At 40.0% G+C, this 21,497-nt stretch overlaps 1 protein-coding gene across 10 annotated transcripts in view; it reads right to left on the bottom strand.

Annotated features, from left to right (window-relative positions):
• The window catches only part of CREB5 (cAMP responsive element binding protein 5), a 438,005-nt gene that overhangs the window by 89,716 nt on the left and 326,792 nt on the right, over nt 1–21,497 (bottom strand). For 7 of the 10 annotated variants that reach the window (XM_024990747.2, XM_015469831.3, XM_059885637.1 and 4 more), the window contains 2 exon segments: nt 18,033–18,159; nt 11,460–11,570 (listed from right to left, as the gene is read on the bottom strand). In XM_024990747.2, the coding sequence (XP_024846515.1) occupies nt 11,460–11,570; nt 18,033–18,159 (238 nt within the window). 10 annotated transcript variants of the gene reach the window in all.

Here is a 21,497-nt window from a genome sequence, read left to right on the forward strand (position 1 = left end):
TTGCTACCTCCATGGGTTTGGGGATTCAAAACAATGCCAGGCAAAACTCTCAGAAATGTCAGGGGTCTAATGCTTGAGGAAAAAAAAGAAAGAAAGGGGGCTTAGTACATAGTTGACACTAATAATAAATATTTGCCAGTTAATTAACACAGCTTCCACCCCTATTAGAATAGTCAACATGCTGTTTTTAGACTACTAAAACAGAGATCCAGCATGAGGGTCAGATTTCAGAGCAGGGTTCAAATTCTCAGTCTGTCATGGGTTGGCTTAGTGATCTTGGGCACTGTTCTCTGACATTAGGAGGGCATGGCAACCCCTCCAGTATTCTTGCCTAGAGAATCCCATGGACAGAGGAGCCTGGCAGGCTACAGTCCGTAGGGTCACAGAGTCAGACACGACTGAAGCGACCTAGCATGCTGGGTATGGGCTTCCCAGGTGGTGCTGGTGGTAAAGAATCTGCCCTCCAATGAAGGAAACAAGAGACATGGGCTCAATTCCTGGGTCAGGAAGATCCCCTGGAGTAGGAAATGGCAACCCGCTCCAGTACTCTTGCCTGGAAATTGCCATGCACAGAGGAGCCGGGTAGGCTACAGTCCATAGGGCTGCAAAGAGCTGGACACGACTGAGCACAGACACACTGATGGCCTATGCAGGAGCTCTGATATGCATCTCAAATGTACAGATCTGAAATCTGACATCCACATTCGTATACACCTGAATCACTGTGCTATATCCCTGAAACTAACACAACACTGTAAATCAACTATACTTCAATAAACATGCAAGCAAACGACAACAGATATACTACCTCATAGGACGGTTGTGAGGATGGAATGAGCTGAGAATACATGTGAATGCCTACTCTGAGAGTTTTATGTGCAGTTCCTCACTGAATCTTTACAACATAAAAATCACATGGTCACACGGCCCATAATCAGCATTCAATGCCTGTTTGATATTATTACATAATTAGTTACTCACATTCATTGATTTGACAAAGGGACATTTTATGCCAACTCTGTGTTAGGTAGTCAGATACTTCCCCTGAGGGAGCCTAGGCACTATGAAGGAGGTTACAGTCTGGTTAACATAGGACTCACACACCTTAAAATAATACTCCATTAATATCACTCCATGAGAATTAAGCTACTTTATATTTTCAGTTTAACTTTCTTGCTTGAGAATAGATTCAGTGACATTTAACCATCCAGTGGTAACATATATCCAGCAGTAATGATAAAATTCAATCAGTATAAATCCATATACTTCCATCATGTTGGTGAAATAAAAACGTTAGAGGTTGATGTCTCTTAAAGGGGATAAGAGTAGGATCCATATAATCCTATCTCAGGTAAATGTGAAAGACACGAACGTAACTTCAGTTTATTTAAGGTACTCAGGTTTATATTTAAATAAGCAAAAGCTTGGTTAGGTAAACACAGAAAATGTGGAAGAAATACATTCATATTCCCAGGGGAGCCAACACTTTTGCAATAAATAAGTCAAATAACTATGAAAATCAGAAAGCGTAAGGAGATTTCTTAAACCCTCCAAACACTGTGCATCCAAGCAAAAAAGTCATATAAACAAAACTGCTAAATATATTTTCAGACATGCATTGAGTTTTAGAGACAAAAATATAATTAGTAAAGTAAGGTGGTAAAGTCAGCTAACTATTAAGAACTTGAAAAATGCAGCAGAGAAAGGATAACCTGCTCTATCATTTGTTCCCTGCATTCCAATACTCACCCCAATGAAGAAAAATTGCCTGAAAGTACAGAAATGTAACCAAAGAGAAAAATCGAGTTGCAAATAAATATAGAAAAAGATGTGTAAACTTATTATAATGTAAGAAATGCAAATAAAAACTGGCTAAGATTTTGTTTAAAAATGAGAATGTTTAATACTTCTGAAAATGCTGTAAGACGGATATCCGCCTATGTAACAGGAATTAATGAAAATTAGTATAAATTTTAAGATATTTGGGGGGGGTGTGTGTATATATATATATACACCAAGTCTTTTAAATGCATATTCCTTTTGACTTGGTAATCCTAATTCTGGGAATCTATTCTAAGGAAATAATCAAAGATGTAATTAAATAATTTCAGATCAGCTTTTTGTTTGATTTATTTTTCTAATCAAAGGGTTAATTCTAGTAGAGAAAATCTAAATACCCAGAAATAGAAATAAAGTGAATTTTTTAATGTGATAGCCATAGGATAAATTATACAATTAATAAGATATTTTCAAAAGATATTGTGTGATATGGGCAAGTGCTCATAATAGCATGTGAAATTTTTTAAAAGCAGGACATACACCAGAAGTCACAAGCAGGGCTTCTCTGCAGAGCTGCACTTGGCCATGGTAGGAAGAACCCCAGATACCAATGCAGGGATTTGGGAAATTGTGGGAAGGATTCTCACCTGCTCAAATATCTCTCTCCCACCCACTTGTCATGGGCCCTGAAATTCTACCACTGGTGAATCAATCATCTGAGTTAAGTCCTACCTTATCCCTGGAACTTAAAAAAAAAAAGCCCAAGTGTACTGGGCAGCATAGTAAGTCACAGTAATATTTCCATCTAAATTGGTTTATCAGATTTTCTTTCCTTCATTTTATCAATAAACGTTTTTACTGGGCACTTAGAACATGCAGGAAAGATGCCAGCCCTGGGACATGGCATGACATTGGCCTCTGTACTCAAGGAATTCACAGGCTGGCAGTGAGGCAGGGACACAGGCAATAAAGCCTCTACAAGGAAGAGAGAAACAAGGTCCAAATGGAGTCTACCCCAGCAGAAGGCGTGGCTTCTGCCTACCTGAGGCCGTTGAGAAGACTTTGCTGGAAATGTACATCTGAACTAAGACGTATTTTAGAAAGTGGAGTACTGTGCAGAGCAAAGGAAATAGGATAGGAGAGGCAAGGCAGCCAGAGAGAGCCAGAAACCCTCAGAACATCGCCAGGCTCCTGGGAGGGCCTTTCAGAGAGTGACCATGATACGTGGAGCCGAGCGGAACAGGAGAGGCTGGGAGGCACACAGGACTGGTACCCTGGAAACGTGGGCACATTCCCATGCGGAGGTGCCAAAAGAGAGAAGAAGGACATTCCAGGAAAGGGTGCAAGCCAAACACTTGCCAGCTCTGAAATTCTATCCAAGTGTGCTCCTGTTCCCTCTTTTTCCTCAGATGCTGGCTTGCTACTGAAATCAGGTTACTGCCTTGTCTCTGCACTTTTAATCTCTAGAATCCAAGGCCACAATTGGATGAAAATCTTGTCCTTAAACACATCTTCTGTCTGGTGACAGTAAATAGGATTTCAAAATAAAAAATACTTAATGTATTTATTCTTATTGTTGGGACTCACCGATTCTGAGAACCTAATGATTCATCTTATTCATACTAAGGCAAACAGAATATATAAAATATGGAGTACTATAGTACAGCTAGATTTTCCAACAAACAAAGGATAGAAAGGCCATTCTAAAGGATATCAATAGGAAAAATATACTCCTGGTTAGTTTTGGATTTGAAGACGGGATTCTCTCATTTACTTTCTTTTTTTTAACAAAAGAAAAATCCCAAACCTTTAGGAAAACTTTGCCTCCTCTATCTGCCCCCATGCTGTGCTTTCCATCCCCCTCAAGGCACAACTTTTCTGACAGATCTGCTGTATTTGCCACATAAAAAACCAAATCAAGGCAGAACCATCATCCCAAAGTGCAAAGCAAACTTTCGTTATTAGTTGTGCTGGCAAAAATCTTGGAAAGTGTAAGCAACATAAAGTCCAAGAAAAAGACCAAAATATATCACTGCAAAGCAGAACTCCTTGTAACAAGGTTTATAAAATATCCGTTTTTCCCCCTTGGCTATTCTTACACAAGCTGAACTTATTTGTACAGCGTTGCAAAGCAGACAAGGAAACACGCGCACACACACGTACACAAATACACAAAGAAGACGTGCCTGAAGACTGTCTGAGAGGGGGTGTTCCGAACCAGACCGACCGTGCACAGCGTCCTTGCCCAGATGCATTTGACTTCAGGCTTGGGAACGTTAAACAAACACAAAAACAAGAGCCGGCGATGCGCGTGCTGGGCTGGGTGACAGAGGCAGCGAGCAAATATTGGGATTGTGTTTCACCTGTTGCCATGGTTACCAAAACAGGGTGGATACTTGCAGAAAGAGAAAGAAAACTGGGAAGACAATGAGTCCTAGGAGACTGTCTGAATGTGTGTATGTGAAGACTCTACTGAGGGTGGAGGAAGGGAGAGCGCAGAGAGAGTCGATGGAAAGGGACCTTTCAATACCGCTTTGTGCTGGGTGCTTTGAGAGCTCTGTCATTGCTTCACACCAAGGAGAAACACATCTCCAAAAGCCCAAGTAAGATTCACGCAGTCCCAAAAAACACAGCACTGAGATGTGGGAACTTTACTTTTGCTCGGTGGCAGGCAAAATCAAGGCAGTTTATACTGAGTACCAAGAGATGTAATACTCATTGTGAATCCACACTCTGCGTGACCAAGAAGAATAGCTGAGTGGTCTCATGTTGAGAACCCCAGGTCTCAGGAATAATTATAGAAAACTGAACCCATTCCTTCAGGCATTTGGATGATCAACTTCAACTCCCATTTGATATAAAAGGGAAAAGCTGACTGATCTTCTTCTTCCCAGGTACTTTGCCTCACTAACCAAACTCTACAGACAATGCTTCAGGAAAGACTTCCTTAGAAAGTTCACTATCACAGCAACCAGCAGATGGCTTTCTCTGTTAATTCCTGACTAGCACGTGGAGAGTGAAGTACTATAAACTGAAAACCTGGAATCCGGGTTCTAATTCCCCTTCTTTTGCTAATTAGCTATGTGACCTTAGACCAGGTATTAACTGGAACTTCAGACTGTTGTTTCTCCAAGGAAAGAATTTTACTAAAATAATCCCTGAGCTCCTTTCCTGCTTTGGAATTTGGTGATTCATAAGCAATTGATCATCTCTCAAATTCTCATTTTCAAAACAAATACAATCAAATGTATAATCCCATATATTTAGGATCCTGATCAGCACATGGAATGTAAACACAGTAGGAATTTATTCTATTCTATGGCAATATAAATAAATGGTTGTTAGCACCTATCAATGATCTCACAATCTAACCATTTACATTGTACCAAAAAAGATGATATATTCCCCAACTAAGCTTTCTACAGTTTAAATGGGTGAAGTGGTAACAGCATGGGAAAGGTTATATTTCAGCCAAGAAAAAGGCCTCTATGCGCTCTCAGAGTTACGTTGTTGCTTTTAGTCCTTTAATTCAGCACTTGTCCTGGCCGGACAGAAATATGGATCAGCCTTCTCTCCAGTGTCTAGATGATGAGGACTAGAGAAGTTAATAGGTTACCGGGCCTAGCAATTAATTTGAGTCTCATCTCCCTTTAAAACCACTGAGTTTTACTTTTATAAGGACTTGCTTTGATTCAGAGTAAGTTATCATGAGGACTCTAGGGTCAGGGATGATATAGTAGAAACAGGACAAAAATCAAAGACTTGGGCTCAGGGCCTGGTTATGCCACTGGCTCATGATGGAAAGTCACTTAAAAAACTCTCCGTGTCTATAAAATGAGATAGTTATACTTCCCTGTTGACCCTATAGGGGTTGCTATCAGGCTTCAAGGAGACAATGTATACTTTACAGTTTAGAAAGTGCTCTACTAATATAAATTCAAAAGACGAACATTCCCACTGCTGGCAAAACATTATTGTTTAGGGTCAGGAGCAAGAGCCCAATACCTGGGTTAACATCCCAACACCATTGTTTTCTTTTTAATCAGCTTGTATGTTCTTCACAAGTTACTCAGTCTCTCAGTTTATCCATTTATAAAATGAGATTAAGAATAGTACCTCCCTCAGGGGATTGTTTCAAGAATTAAATGAAATAATGTACTGTAAGATGCTTAACATAATTTTTGCCACCACATAACAAGTGATTAATTAATGTTAACAATTACTGTTTTCTACTGTGGTGCTTTATACTGCTCTTAAAATGATATCCATCAAGAGTTAAGATTTTTGCTGTTGTTGTCACAGAATCTTACCTAATTCCTATTCACCTCCATAGTGGACAGTGGTTTTTCCTAGCACCAGAGGAGCAGGATTCTGAAAAGAGTGGTCTCCTTGGATTAGCCTATCACCACTTTGATCACTGGCTACGGGGCCACATGGCTGCTGGCGAGTGAAGGAGGGCGTCTTTCAAGTCAACAGCATTTCCTGCCTTGCCACAAGGCTTTTGAGAAGCAGACAGCCTATTTATTCCCTGCTTTTTTATTCCTAGACATTTAGGAAGTGAAGCTGGGGATGATTAAAGCAAATAGGCAAATCGAAGGACTGCATTTCTCAAAACTGCCAGAGAGATGTTACCTGGAGACTGTCTTTTCATGTGTATAAATTTTCCAGGCAACTCCATATGGAACCAGACTTCTCTGTGATTTATCTATTGGACAGTGGGTGGCCAAAGGGCACTGTAGGCAAACAGTTATCCAGCTCGATAATTAGGGAGGGAAAAGGCAAACACAAACACACCCAGGTTGACATTCAAAACAAAGTAGAGATTTAACCATGGATTGCTCACTATGCCACCCCGGTTCCCATCTGCCAATCTGCCAGGAAGAAACTATTAGCCAAAAAAAGAAGCACTGTTAGTAATTTATTGGTACAGCTGATGGCAAAAGCACAATTCTGTGTAGAAGGGTGAAGGCCTGAGTTGGGGCCCAGCTTTGTGTTTAAATGATAGCTTGATCTCCTGAAGTCTTTGCCAGGGTTTTCTGTCCTTACTTATGAAATGAGGGACTGGGGCAAGGTCTTCACTAAGCGCCTTCTATCTCTAAGAGGCCTTGACGCTCCAATCCTATGGTTTCTTTCATTCATTCATTAATGTATATTTATGTATTCATTCAATGAACAGTAAACCTAACTGGATGAGGTATTGACTGTTGGTGACCAAAACACAGCACAGTCAGTCCACCACAATGGAAGAAACAGCCTTAGCATAGATTGCTCTCAGTTCCTCAGAGACAATGATATTCGCAGTTCTGTTTTCTAAGGAACAGATGTACTGCGTTCCTCTCAAGGAAAAAAATAAGATGGCTATTGTTTCTAGACGTCTTTCAGACAAATCAAATGTAGATAGCTACTCTTACAACCTGAATACTTAGCTAAGCATTTTAACAATGTTTTCCTCCCCTTCTTAGCCCCATCATTGCCCCCTACCCACTCCATCCCATTCTCATTTCCAGGGCTAGGGTTTGGTTCCTTCTCATAATTTTAATTCAATTCAAGTCAATTAAATTCAGTTCTCATTCATGGGGCCTTTCTCAGTACACAGAGCTTACACAATGCAAGGATTATTTTCAAGGAGCTTCCAATCAATCAAGTCGGGGAGACACACATGTAAAACAAGAAATGTCACGATTAAAATGAGTTGGAATAAGAGGCAGTGAGGTTGGACCAATCAGTACAGCCATAGAGCTCTGGTTAAACTAAGCAGTAAGGTCCATGCTAACCAACCACTCCACATTTTTACAAGTTACTAGAGGTCTACACTGTCCTAGCCATCCTTGTCTCCCATTTGTTTGTACATATAAATTAACCTAAAATGAATTGGATTTAATTTGCTGCTTACCAACACCTGGAACCTGTATATTTTTATCTAAAGGATCAGTGTTGTGATGAAAATGCTTTGCCATTAGAGTCTGGGACTTTAGCTTTTGCTAAATGATATGTCATTGGGCCAGTTTTTTTTAACTAGGTAAAGCTCAGTCTCAGTTATAAAATAAGGACAATATCCCTGTTATGGGGCTGTCCTGAGAATAAAATCAGGTCAGAGCTATACATAACTTCTCCTTGGTGTCACTATTTCCTAGGTTTCCTACCCCTGTCCAAACTGACGGTGACTCCTGGGCAGAGTGGCCAGCGCCCTCTATGAAAGGCTGTTTATATGCCGTCCTCATCATCAGTTTCAATATAATAGTTGTCATCTCATCATTAATGAGACTCCAGACAGATAGATGTTTGGACAAGTTCTTCCCATGCTTTATTTATTTTCCAACCCTATTATTGACTTCTTTAAAAAAGAAAAGGAAAACCTTTGAAAAAATTAGATAGAATTGGTCTAATTCTCACAAACAGGAATGAGCACAAATCTACAGAACCGACAGCACCACATCTACATCATTACAGAACCACACACACCCAGCAGAGGCTGGAAACAGGATCCCAGTCTGGTTTGCTTTTCCTACCCGTTCTGTCTCCTTCATCCTTCCCTTTCTCTTTGCTTATCCCCCTCCTTCTCTCCCTTTCCCCTTTGAGTGTTAAAACTGTCTACCAGATATCCAGTGAAAATTTCCTTCTAGCAGACCTTATTTTCATGAAAGACACTCACTGATCCTAGGACCCTGGGAGGAAGAGCCTATCGTCCTGTGTAGTTAGAAAGGTGGGAGGCTCTCACACCTCTGAATCTGCTCTGACCCTGAGACAAAATCCAGTATGCACATATCCACTTGTATTATCCTATGTTTGTTGGCTTAATTCTTCAGAAGAAAGATCCATAACACTAAATTATCTTTTGCCAGACTTACGATAAAATCAGCTTGGACAGATGTGACTACAGTCCACCGAAGTGCACGGCTTGATACTAATACACATTAAATCAAAAGAGAAACACGTGTGATTTCAATTTAGGATGTTGCAGATTAATGCACTGGACAGTTTACTGGGGACACTGGTTCACTCTCTCCCAGAGGAGAAATGACCCATTCAGGGCAAGGAGAATGGATGCATTCTATCGAACAATCAGTTATCAGCTTCTAACAAAGCTGTACATGGAAAGCAATCCTGCCTTACGCTTCTGTCCACCTCCAGGACCTCTGAGTTTCACCAGAGATTCACGACGATGACATCTGTCAGTGGCCAAAAGGGACTGTAAAATGGACACCCTGGCCCCAGGAGACAAGGTCTGCAGCATTGTGGGGTGGGCAATGCCTCCTGGGCGGCTCTCTGGTTGCTCGTGTGCTCTGAGCACACACCCCACAGAGTGCCTTCATCACAATAGCCCATGTGTGACCTCTGGAAAAGTCCTTGAAAACAGTGAAACAAGAGTCTTAGCTGAAATCTGGAATCCATTCCAGCTTTTACACAGGAAGAAATTAGGCATAGAACAACAAAGCCCACAGTTCTGAGAAACCTGTGGAGGCTCTGGCTGACATTAATATCATGGAAGATTTCTTTTTTTTTCTTCTCTACTTTCTATTTCATAAAAACTTTTCGTCTAAGCAACCCAAAGCTGCTGGAAAATACTGTACAGTGAGTAGGTAGCAATAACTAGTTTCTCCAGTGAATAAAGTGAGCAGAAATCAGAATAGGGATGCTGAGTAATGTATTAAAAGTCATTTACTTAACGCTTTTCCAAGCTACTAGGTAAATGCTATTCTTCCAAAATATAAGTGGCCAATATTACAATTTTTCCCTTTGGATGAACAGGAATCCAAATTTGTATTGGCAAAAACAGGGTTAGGGGGTGGGAGTTTGGAGCAGAGGGAAAAGCTGTATCAACTCCATGATACAGTTCATTTGCCCAGACATCATGGATCTGGAAATATTCATTCACTTAGAACATGAATCAGCAGAGGAGTATGCCTGCTCAAAATTTAACTCGACAAACATTTGCAGGGTAACACTATTTTTATAAGCACAGCCCAATTCCCTTTTGTCTCCTGCTGATATTATTCACTATTAATCTCCCCTATCATATGTTCTTATTTCATGCATATAAATAACTGTAAACCTGGACTCCCCTTGGAAGCATTTTCCTTCTTTGCCAGCAAGAAGAGGGATAGGATACTTCTGAGTCGAACGGTGGCATACAATCCAGGAAAATTCAACTGGCAGGGAAATTTCATTTGGAATTGTGTTTCAGAATCTCCTTCAAGTTTGTCTGGTGGGGTCTCTCAAAAGAGATACAGACCCTGAACTAAACTAGATGATTCAGAAAGAATCCGGCTGAAGGAGTATCATTTAATGTTTTAGACCCAGAACACTTATTCATACACATGAATAACTTAATTTTGTTTCTTAAGTACCTTCACAGTTCATTTTTTATTTTCCTCTAAAAAAATGTAAATGGCATTACTCTGGTCTCCAAAACAGATGCCAGTTTGGATTTTACTCTGCCAGCAATTATTTGGTTTGGCTCCGCAGGGCTTGAGTTGAAAAAATATTTGCCGATTCCAAAAAGATTTAACGAGCTTTGCTGAAGATGCTGGTGCCATTTGGCATGTCACAGGGACTGTGGCCCAGCAAAGAGACCTCTCCCAACCACAGACTTTCTGTGCCCGGGGTAGCCAACACTGGGAGTTCAGTTGCTTCCTTGGGTTAAGAAGGTGCAAGTCAAATGAGAGAAATTTCCAAGAGAAAGTGACCAAAGCCAGCATCCAAAACACTTACTGCCATTGAAGACAAAGTCCCTGGATTTTGATGGCTAATTTTCAGAGATGTCAATAACATCCAACCTCAGCCTTCCGACATGGTCCCTATGCTGTCACTCAGCAAAGCAAAAAAAATCTCCAACTTCTAGCAAAGCTATCTTTACCCAATATCAGATACAAAAAACTTTGCTGCAGTGTATTTTGTTGGCATCTGACACCTCACCAACTGCAGTGTCAGAATGTATACAAAAACTGAATTATTCCTTCAAGTAATTTTGCTAAATGTAACCAGCAAATTGACTTTATATGGCCAAGACCAACAGACACTGCTTTTATTAATATTTAGTAGGATATAAATGCATGAATCTATCACTTTGATTGGAAAGAATGACTTCAGTGCACATCAATCTCATATGTTAAAAGTCACTAAATGTCACCTGAAATCACACATTTCAATGTGAGCTGTAGTTACCACAGGAGAAAACAAGACTCTGGTCTTTTCAAATCAATGTCACATCTGATGACTATAACACAAAAAATGAAAATATTTTCGTACTACTTGTGTGTTTAAAAATTACATCTATTTTGGTGGCTACTGGGGACAGGAAGAGTGGCACTGAAATGGTGACTACGTTGAAGAAGAGAAACTCTGGATTGTTTTTGTTAATTTCAGTTCCTGAACAAATATACACATATTTGGGTGTATCCCACCTCAACTCTTATGGATCTCCCCAAACTTCTAACAGTCCCTTTCACTAAGGCCACACACTGATCCAATGCTAGTTACCTGAGCATCCCACGCCAAGGTTCAGTAACTAATAGCCTAAAAAGAGGGCCAAGTTCTGCACTGCTTTTCCACAGAAAGACCTATTCATTGAAAACAAAGACGGAGCCATCTACCTCATTTAACTGGAGTTTGGAAGTCAGAGCAGAAATCAAAAGAAGAAGTCATGCAGTAAGAAAAGGATGATTATAATTGTTATTTACCATCTTAGCTTCTGAATGCATTGGCTGGACTTGGGGAGAAGCACAGGGGTTGCTGAGATTTGGACCTTGCATTCCCAGGAGGTTGGAGTTCACTGACATTTGTCTCTCCATCTAAGAGAAAGGAAAGTAACAGAATCAAAAGTCTGAGAAAGGCAGTTGAGATCATAGACAAAGCTGCATTTCTCTTTCAAATGGATTGTGTAGAATTTCTGTGAATAAATACAGGGAAAACCTGCAGTTTGGTAAAGGGTAAGCAAGGTACTCCTAAGTCTTGAACTCAGGCACAGCAAATAATTATCCAAAGCCGCGTGTTTTAGAGAATAAGCCCAATGCCAAAGAGAACGATATTGTGATGGGAGATCATTTCCAAACAAAAGCAGGCAATACTTCCACAAAACCATGCAACACTCCCACAAGTGTTCACTTTGTAAACAATCTGAATACTACTCATCAAGCTTATTTTCATAGCTGCTGCTGCTAAGTCACTTCAGTCGTATCTGACTCTGTGTGACCCCATAGACGGCAGCCCGCCAGGCTCTGCCATCCCTGGGATTCTCCAGGCAAGAACACTGGAGTGGGTTGCCATTTCCTTCTCCAATGCATGAAAGTGAAAAGTGAAAGTGAAGTTGTTCAGTCATGTCCGACTCTTAGGGACCCCATGGACTGCAGCCTACCAGGCTCTTCTGTCCATGGGATTTTCCATTTCATAGCTATAAAGAGAATAACACATGCCTAGAAAAATGCTGGAAGGATATAGAATATACCAAATGGTTATCTCAAGTTATCTGTGGCTTTTGTGTTCTCCCCAAATTTTATACTGCAATGTGAATCATCTTAGCAGTAAGAAAAAATTCATTTTAAAAGCCACCCTCTTAAAGATGATGTGTCTTCCTGTCACTCTCATGACCACTATCAAAATGGTTCAGCAGAGGTATTTGAGATGCTGCCCCTGGCACATCTTCTCTTCCCTGTTAACCTTGTCTGACTCTACACAGCAGCAGCTTTAGGCCTCCCAGCAGGGTTAGAGCTCTGGAAGGTAAAGAAAGCAGTGTGGGTACTGAAGACATGTGATCAACGCCCCCCACTGTCCTGCTAGCCTGCCCTTGTGTCTAGAATTAACATTCGATTATCAATATCTGAATTGAGTTCTAGCTTTTGTCTCCAGGGTGTCCCTGTTAAAAAATGAATCAGTAAAAAAAATCTTTATTTCAGTCAGAAAGACTGTGTCTGACAAACATTTTCCATTTAGTAGAAAACCAACACTTTTTGAAGAACAGGAATAATGCAAGTGTACTTAATACTGAAATCATACAGAAAATAATTAAGACTTCCTTCAAGAGAGAAATAGTTACTTCAATGCAAAAGTTTTTCCATTTGCCAAAGGATGGAAATGGAAACAATGTTTGGAAATTTTAGGGAACCAGGTTTCTGCTCAAAGTTAGCCTAGGTAGTCTTAGAAAATAGAGTTCCTTATCAAAGGAGCTCATCAAACAGTGCAGGAGAGAAACCTCACAGATAAGAGTTGAGAGTAATAGTTGAACAAAAGGACCCTTTAAGGTCCCTTCCACTGTTGAGATTATCACTGCAATTCCTGCTGTGTCCACCCCAAGGGCAGGGTTGTTGTTAGGATACCAATGTGTGGATGAGCAGAGGTACTTGCTAAAAGCCTTGTCATGAATGATTGGGGCACACTTCCTATCACATCACAGTGAAGTACCATCAGTCATACCTTAGCCAGAATTAGTTTATCAGTTATCTAGCAGTGTATGGCTTTGAACATATGTATACCTGTGGCGGATTCATTTCGATATTTGGCAAAACCAATACAATATTGTAAAGTTTAAAAATAAAATAAAATTTTAAAAAAAAGTTGAAAAAAATAAAATAAAATAAAAGTAGAGACTGCTTTTTAAAAAATAAATAAATAAAAATAAAAGCATTGGGAGAAACCAAATTTAAAAAAAAAAAAAGGAGCTATTTAATGATGGTGAACTTTCTAGACCACTCTAGCAAAACCTTTTGTGTGCACCAGTTCAGCAAAATAAAATAGAGTTGTCCCTCAATATTCCCCAGGGATTGGTTCCAGGACCCCCCTCTGACACTAAATTCCAAGGTACCCGAGTCTCATATAAAAGGCATAGTAATTGCATAAAACTTATACACACCCTTCCCTATACTTTAAATCATCTCCAGATCCCCTAAAACACCTAATACAATGCAAATACTTTGCAAATCCAAATGATGTTTTTTGGAATTAAAATATATGGGCTGGCTGCATTCATTCTCATATTCCCCTAAATCTTCAAGCAGCCTGAGTATTCTAATTTTTTTTATTATTTTTTAAATCATTATAAAATATACATAACTTAAAATTTACCAGTTTAACTCTTTTTAAGTGTACAGTTCAGTGCAATAAAGTACATTTGTGTACTCTAATTGTTAAGTCATTGAGATTTCTCTAAAAAACGCTTATTACTTATAACTTCCACTTTCTAGAGGCTGGTGGGTAGGAGAGTGGGAATAGCATTTGACCCTTTATTCCAATTAGTGACCTTCTCCCAAAGAGAAATAAAGTCCAAAGGAGTTTCTGCTTTCAGTTTTCGGAAGGAGGATTGTTCAGAAGGACACATGATTGTCCAGGGTTTTCCATCATGCTTTGGAGCCACCATTTTACAAAGAAGTGAGAGTAGCCTGCTTTCTGCTTCTGGATTCAGAGTCAGCCATGCTGCCTACTTTTTGGAAAAGTTACAGGCTATGACTGTTTCTACCTTATGACTCACAAATTAAACAGAATACTAAAAACAGGGCTGGTTTCTCTATCTTAAAAAAATTGCATTTTTCCACGTAAGTAATTATATGGGGTTACCAAGAGCCTCTTCAAAACAACTATTTGGTGCTTTGTGCTAATAAACGCTCTGCCCATGAGTGTGGCTTTAATGAGTGGACTAGAATGAAGAGGTCAGAAGACGGGAGTGGCTTTGCTGAATACTAAGCAATACTGAGCACTGTACGTAAAACATCCAGGTAAAGGATATCATCTTTTTTGAGCTTCTTCTTTTCCCTTGAAATAAGTTGGAAAACAGGAGCCAAAAATGTCTGCAGTCCACTAGGCTTTTGTAATCATAAATGGGTATTCATATTCCCAAATAATTTCAGCTTGTGACTTTCAAGATCAGAAATCCTGACCCAGTGAACTCCTGGAAGGCAAAGCCTATTTTCGCCTTCACCACATTTTCAGCATCTAGCGCAGAGCTTGGCCCTTAGAAGGAGCTCAACAAAAGTTTAAGAAATAAATGAATGAACAGATTCATCATTTATTTCAGACCTAGGGCTTTGTGAAATTTATAGCCTAACAGCATGTACCACAAATAAGTTAAGAACCTCACCTTCACCTACAGATATAAACTAATCTTTTATGCCAGGGAACACAAGAACTCTACGGAAAGTCCATGCTTGACAAGCTAAAATTACAGCACAAGGGCTGGCAACCTGAGAATGAGGAAGAAAGGGCCCAAACGTCTAGGCCCTAAAACTCTTAGTGACCATTGAAAAGCAGAGACATTACTTTGCCAACAAAGGTCCATCTCGTCAAGGCTATGGTTTTTCCAGTGGTCATGTATGGATGTGAGAGTTGGACTGTGAAGAAAGCTGAGCGCCAAAGAATTGATGCTTTTGAACTGTGGTGTTGGAGAAGACTCTTGAGAGTCCCTTGGACTGCAAGGAGATCCAACCAGTCCATTCTGAAGAAGATCAGCCCTGGGATTTCTTTGGAAGGAATGATGCTGAAGCTGAAACTCCAGTACTTTGGCCACCTCATGCGAGGAGTGACTCATTGGAAAAGACTCTGATGCTGGGAGGGATTGGAGGCAGGAGGAGAAGGGGACGACAGAGGATGAGATGGCTGGATGGTATCACTGACTCGATGGACGTGAGTTTGAGTGAACTCCGGGAATTGGTGATGGACAGGGAGGCTTGGTGTGCTGCGATTCATGGGGCTGCAAACAGTTGGACACGACTGAGCGACTGAACTGAACTGAAAACTCTTAGTATGTGCTTTTAGATATCTTGCATTCATTTTCATTAGTTACATTAGTGTCACTCCAGATAATGGCTTCCCAATCTTGGCACTATTGACATTTTGAGCCAAATAAGTCTTTGTCCTGGTAACTGTCCTATGCATTGTACACTGTTTAGCATCCCTGACCAAGACCCACTAGATGCCCACAGCACGTTTCCCAAGTTGTGACAATGAACAGTGTCTTCAGATATTGCCAAACATCCCTTGGAGGACAAAACTGATTCCAGTGAAGAATCGCCACTCTAGATGGACACTATTTTCATGACAGTTGTACATACCACGGACATGGGTTTGAACTTCTGACTCTGTTATCTACAGTAGCTCTTTAACATGTACTTGATCCTTTGCTTCTATTCTGAAGCACCAACATTTTTAAAAATTTTCAAGTATATGACTTCTCGTTAAAACCTTAAAGACTCGTTTTCTGTTCTACTCCTCTATTGTACAATGAACTGATACGGTGGAAACCAGTGCCAGGCAACCTTTTCTCTGGGTCTTTGCAGCCTAAATGTCCCACCTTTGCCCCTGGGAATGGTACACAGTTTATTCAAATTGGGAAAAAATATCACTGCAGTGATATTTTTCTGGACAACACCTAGAATTTCTGAAAGGAAACAATTTTAAATGAAGGATTTAAAGCCTAGATGAAAACGGCTTGTGGTAGAAGTCTCTTGCAATTTTGGTGAGGTTGAATGAAATCCAGGATTGCAGTGTGGGTGGTGCTGCTTTCCTTCATCCAAAATGTTTAAGGTGGAGCGAGGCAGGTAGTCAGCCAGCTCAGCTGTCCTTCTGACATTTTGCAAAGAATCTTTCTAGCCTGAACTACCTGACACTTACAGTGGGAAGACCTAGGTCTCTACAGTTGGGCCATCGAGCCTTTCTCCATCTCCCTGCTTCCAGATAAATGAGCAAATTCCTCATTCTGGGATGATCTGAGCTGCAAAACATGAGGAGAGATGCATATCCTAGTCACTTGTAACTTGTAACTCTTCCGTTACAAGCTGTGTGACATTAGACAAATCCCTCCAATGTCGTACTCCTCAGCTTTCCATTGGTAAAGTAAGTATATTGATAATGACTGCAGTCATATTCCCACAGGACTGCTGTGAGAACAAACTGAAATAGCAAATGTAGACAGTTCCTTAGAATGCTAAAAACGTTCTGCAAAATATTCCCGATATTGTGGTGGGAGGATTTTAATTGAATTGTCATGTCACCTCCAGGGCTTTCGAGAACCCTTATGTCCCTGAAAATGGTAACACTAGGCATGTGCACTGAGGCAGAGTGCCAGGGAGGATGAAGATATACACAGTGGGGATCCCATGGCAGGAGAGCAGGTTAGCTCTAAAACAGTCTGAATCTTCATTCTATGTGAATCTACTATTTTCAGGGAGGTGTAGTGTAATAACTCAGAAGTCAGACCACCTGGATCTACAACCTGATTCTGTCACTCACTGGCTCTTATTCATACTGAAACCGAAGCGCCAACACTTTGGCCACCTGATGCGAAGAGCTGACTCACTGGAAAAGGCCCTAATGCTGGGAAAGATTAAGGGCGAGAGGAGAAGGGGGTCACAGAGGATGAGATGGTTGGATGGCATCACTGACTCAATGGACATGAATTGGAGCAAACTCAGGGAGATAGTGAAGGACAGGGAAACCTGGCGTGCTGCAGTTCATGGGGTCACAAAGAATCGGACACAACTTAGTGAATGAACAACAATAAGCTCTTACTGACTTTGTCACTTAACCACCTTTCTCAGCCTCTTGTGCCTTGGTTTCCTCTTCTGCAAAGTAAGGGTAAGAACAGTGCATACCTCAGAGATTTGTTGTGAGTGAAAGGAGAGAATGTATGGATCATGTAGTGGTTGAGAGAGAACTCCTAGGTTTGAAACTCAATGGCACTGCTTCTCAGCCAAGCTCGTTTCTTGCCTTCTTACTTTCTTCATTCACAAATGGGGATAGTAATAGTACGTACCTGAGAGGGTTGTTTCACAGGTTAATGGAGTGGTTAGAGAGTGATCGGCACAAGGTAAGCATTCAGTAAATGCTGCTAGCATCATTAATAAAACATAATATGCATGCATATGTGTTAGCACTTATTACGTACCATCATTATTATTGTTATTATTGTCATTATCACTCTGAGTCCCAGCTAGACCACTCACTGGCAATTTAAGGACACTATATGTAACCCAAACTATAGACTTTGGAGTAGTCATACACTCCCATGTCCCTGGACAAATCCCATTCCCTGAGTACTACAAACTCACTTGTCACCAGCAAGAAGATGAAACCATGCCTCATTATGGAAGCACTGAAGGAGGGAGAAGCCAGCAAGATCCCCAAGGATACACAACTAGGCACTTAGAGCAAACTGGCACCCAGCTCAACTCTCCATCCATAAGAAGCTCTTTCCTTCCCCATCAGCTTAGATCTGCACACTTCCTGTACTTTTCCAAATGGGGCAAGCCTCAGCAGAAAGAAGAACTTACTGGCATCAAGACGGCAGAAGAGCCCGGCATTGTAGGGTTGGGCAGGGTCCCAGGCATGGAGGCTGGCATGGGCTGTCTCTGTCTGTTGTGAAGATGGAGCAGAGAAGATAGAGAGCCTGGGACAGGCCTGGGAACAAAAAAAGAAAGAAAAAATAGCAAACATTATTCCTGATACTCTAGGCAGGGGATTCACTGCCAGTTTTTCAAGTCCAGAACCAGTGGGGACAATACCATTACATGAGCAGCAGATCAGATTCCCTGATGGGAGCCACATAATTGAGGATATTAGGGAAATAATAACAAATAAAATACGAGCCTGGCTTCCTTTGCTGCTTCCTAGTTAATACATCAAATTCCACTTCATTTCCTGACCTCTGTTATCTAACTGATAGTCAATAGACAACAAGCCAGTAAATCTCCTACAACCCTTGCCTCTTAGGAAAGAGAAGGGACCTGGTAGTACATCCTGCATGTTTACTCTGAGGTCTCTGCCCTCTGGAGGATCTTAGAGCCTGAGACCTGTGTGCATTTGTTTTATAACATTCTCCCAAACTTCTGCCTGGAAGCCTGCCTGGCTTTCCTCTGGATATACTTTCACTCTCTGGATTTGCAGAGCCAACTTCATTCATAATTTCCCAATAGAAATCTGTTGTGACTTTTTCATAATTCTCCACTTTGAGTGGGAAAAAAACACAAAGCCAGGTCACAAACCAAAATAGCTAGATCACGGTTCACACGATGCAACAAGTCTTTCTTGGGGCGAGTCTGGGGCCCAGCCCCCAATTCCTGACCCCTCTTTGTAATAACTCAAGGTGTTAGACTCTTTGACAGAAATTGATTTCAGCCTGATCTGCAGGTCTCGGGTAAGCTTTCCTTGGGGGAGTACATAGTTCTTTTGCTTCAATTTGCCAGAAAAAAATTTAAGAGCCTTAAATTGATTTAATGAGCCAGGGAATGTGGGGCTGAGGGAAAAGGGGAATTATTTGTGTTTATTAAAAATGGCAAACAAATAACCTCCTTGGCTCAATTCTCAATATCCTGATGCTCTTACTCTGGGGAGCCATATAAATGTCAAACCATTGAAGTAATGACTTAACAAACAAAACAAACAAATAAATAAACACCCCTCAGAACCTCTGAGTCTTCATGTGAAAGCATCTTATCCTCAATGCCATGACAGAAAAATAGTGCTTCCCAAATTAATGTATTTTCTTAAAAAAAAAAAATCTCTTAAGCTAAGAGCTGGGTAAAGATTGCAGAGAGATGCTCTCTGCAGGGCAATGCCTTCCTGTGTTTCAGGGAAGGACAGCATGAAGAACCTCTTCTTTGGAGCTCATGTGCCTCCCATGGGTGACTCACAGAGCCTGAACTGGGGGAAAGAATGCCAAGATATTCTTCCTTCACATTGCTGTTATGATTCCAAAGAAGATTCAGTTTTCCATTCTTTTTGCCTGAAATCTCCATTGGAAACACGGCTAGCTATCACAGTCACACATATCATAGAAGGATTAGTCCTAAGTTAGTCCTAGATATATATGTTTAGGAAGTTGTGCATTTGAAAATATAAGAAAATATAAAAGTTTTACACAGAGTTTATGGTGATGTACACAAATTACAACCAGTTCTATTAACAGGATGTGTGTGAGTGGTTATATAGATAGGCTAAGCTGAGAAGCTTGTAACAATGACATGGGTGTTTTTAGAAAAGCAAATGAAGTACTATGGATATTTCTTGACATGTACACTTGGGACCTCTGTAGTACAGATGAACAGTAAGGATTAGCAAGGCCTTTGACGGCCCTTCAGCTTTTATAAGTCTAGGAAATGGCTGCTTTCAATCACTCCAAATTTCTATAGTTGTAATATCACTGGGTCAAAAGTCTCTGATACTCAGAGCTCAAGTCAGAGAAGTATAAAATGCTGCTTGACCAACAGACAACTTTTGTTTTTTATTCTTCAGTCTTAATGTTTTGTTTGGGACCTTTGCTAAAAAGAAAATAGCTATATATCAAAGTGTAGCATGTTTAATAATGGTCACTTCTTCTAAGTATAAGATTAATAATCTGAACTCCCCAGTTTCATAACGAGACCCTACAGATAGTTAAATATACATCCATCCATTCATTAAAAAATATCCAGATAAATAGATATAGATATCTATATACATACATACATATCATACATAAATCTATATATACATACATACAGTCTTCAACCATATGCCTGCCCCTCTAGTCACCAGGGTAATAATTTGAGTATAGACAGTTAGGGCCACTTGAGAACTGTTATCAAAAACAACTAAAAATATTTGATTATGTTGATGTGAAGTATCATCCTTATAAGCAAGGGCAACACATTATCATCATTTACATTTTGTTTCCAACATATTAATGATAATCCTGGTTATCAGCTTTTATTGATGGTCTATTTTTTTAAAGAAATCAATTAAACAACTTAATGGTGATGCAAATGAATATGCAAAAGCAATTAAATTTAAAATAAGTTTTCATTCTTCTCCCAAACTGTGGGAAACTCCCAGTTGTATAGAATAATTGGGGAATAGTATGTTTCATTTAATTCAGTGCTCTTATTAGGTCAGTTATTTCCACACCATGCATAAATCTCCTAGATTTTTAAATATTAAATATTCCTTCATTAATTAAGAAAATTTTTCAGGGTACGAGGTTCCCCTGGGACTATAATAATAATTACCAATGATACCAATCAGACAAATTGGCAAAATACAGCGGAAGGGAAAACGGTTATTTGGGAAGCCTGTATGTTTGAATTCTGAATAATTTTGAATTACTGTTTTACACAGATTCTGTAAGTAATTTCCCCAACCCCACCTACAAAACCAATAGAATTTCCTAGACTTCTTACATAGACTTTTAAAATTAAAAAAACTGCAACAGCAACAATAAAACCCTATGCCTACCCAATCACTAGCTATACAAAGGCCTAGAATGAGGTAATTATGTAGCTTGGCTTGAGAAATAATCATTTGTCCAGAATATTTAGATCACTGAAGCTAAGTGTTATTGGAATACTTGCATTGTTTAATTCCCTTCATACATATAAAAATAGTTATTATTTAATACACTCATAAAATTTTCATATTGCACTTATACGTTGCTTCATATTTTTCTAAATATTTTCACCTTCATGGGACTTGAAACAATGCAGTGTGGTAGGTAAGTCCTATTACTCCCATGTTACTCAGGAGTAAGATGAATTCAGAAACATTTAAGTTTGCCCAAGGTCATATGGGTCATGAAAAAAAGTACGACTTACATTCAACTTGCAATAGAGGGCTTCCTCCATCACACCTTGATGCCTCCCATAACTAAGGTATTATTGATTTTTATTATACTAAAATAAATCCATGGCCCATTTCCTTTGATATTCACACTGCTGCCTGAACTTTCCAGTGAAGTAGTAAAATTCTGCTAACATGAGAAGTCA

Source organism: Bos taurus, chromosome 4, assembly GCF_002263795.3.
Source record: "Bos taurus isolate L1 Dominette 01449 registration number 42190680 breed Hereford chromosome 4, ARS-UCD2.0, whole genome shotgun sequence".
Lineage (NCBI taxonomy): Eukaryota > Metazoa > Chordata > Mammalia > Artiodactyla > Bovidae > Bos > Bos taurus.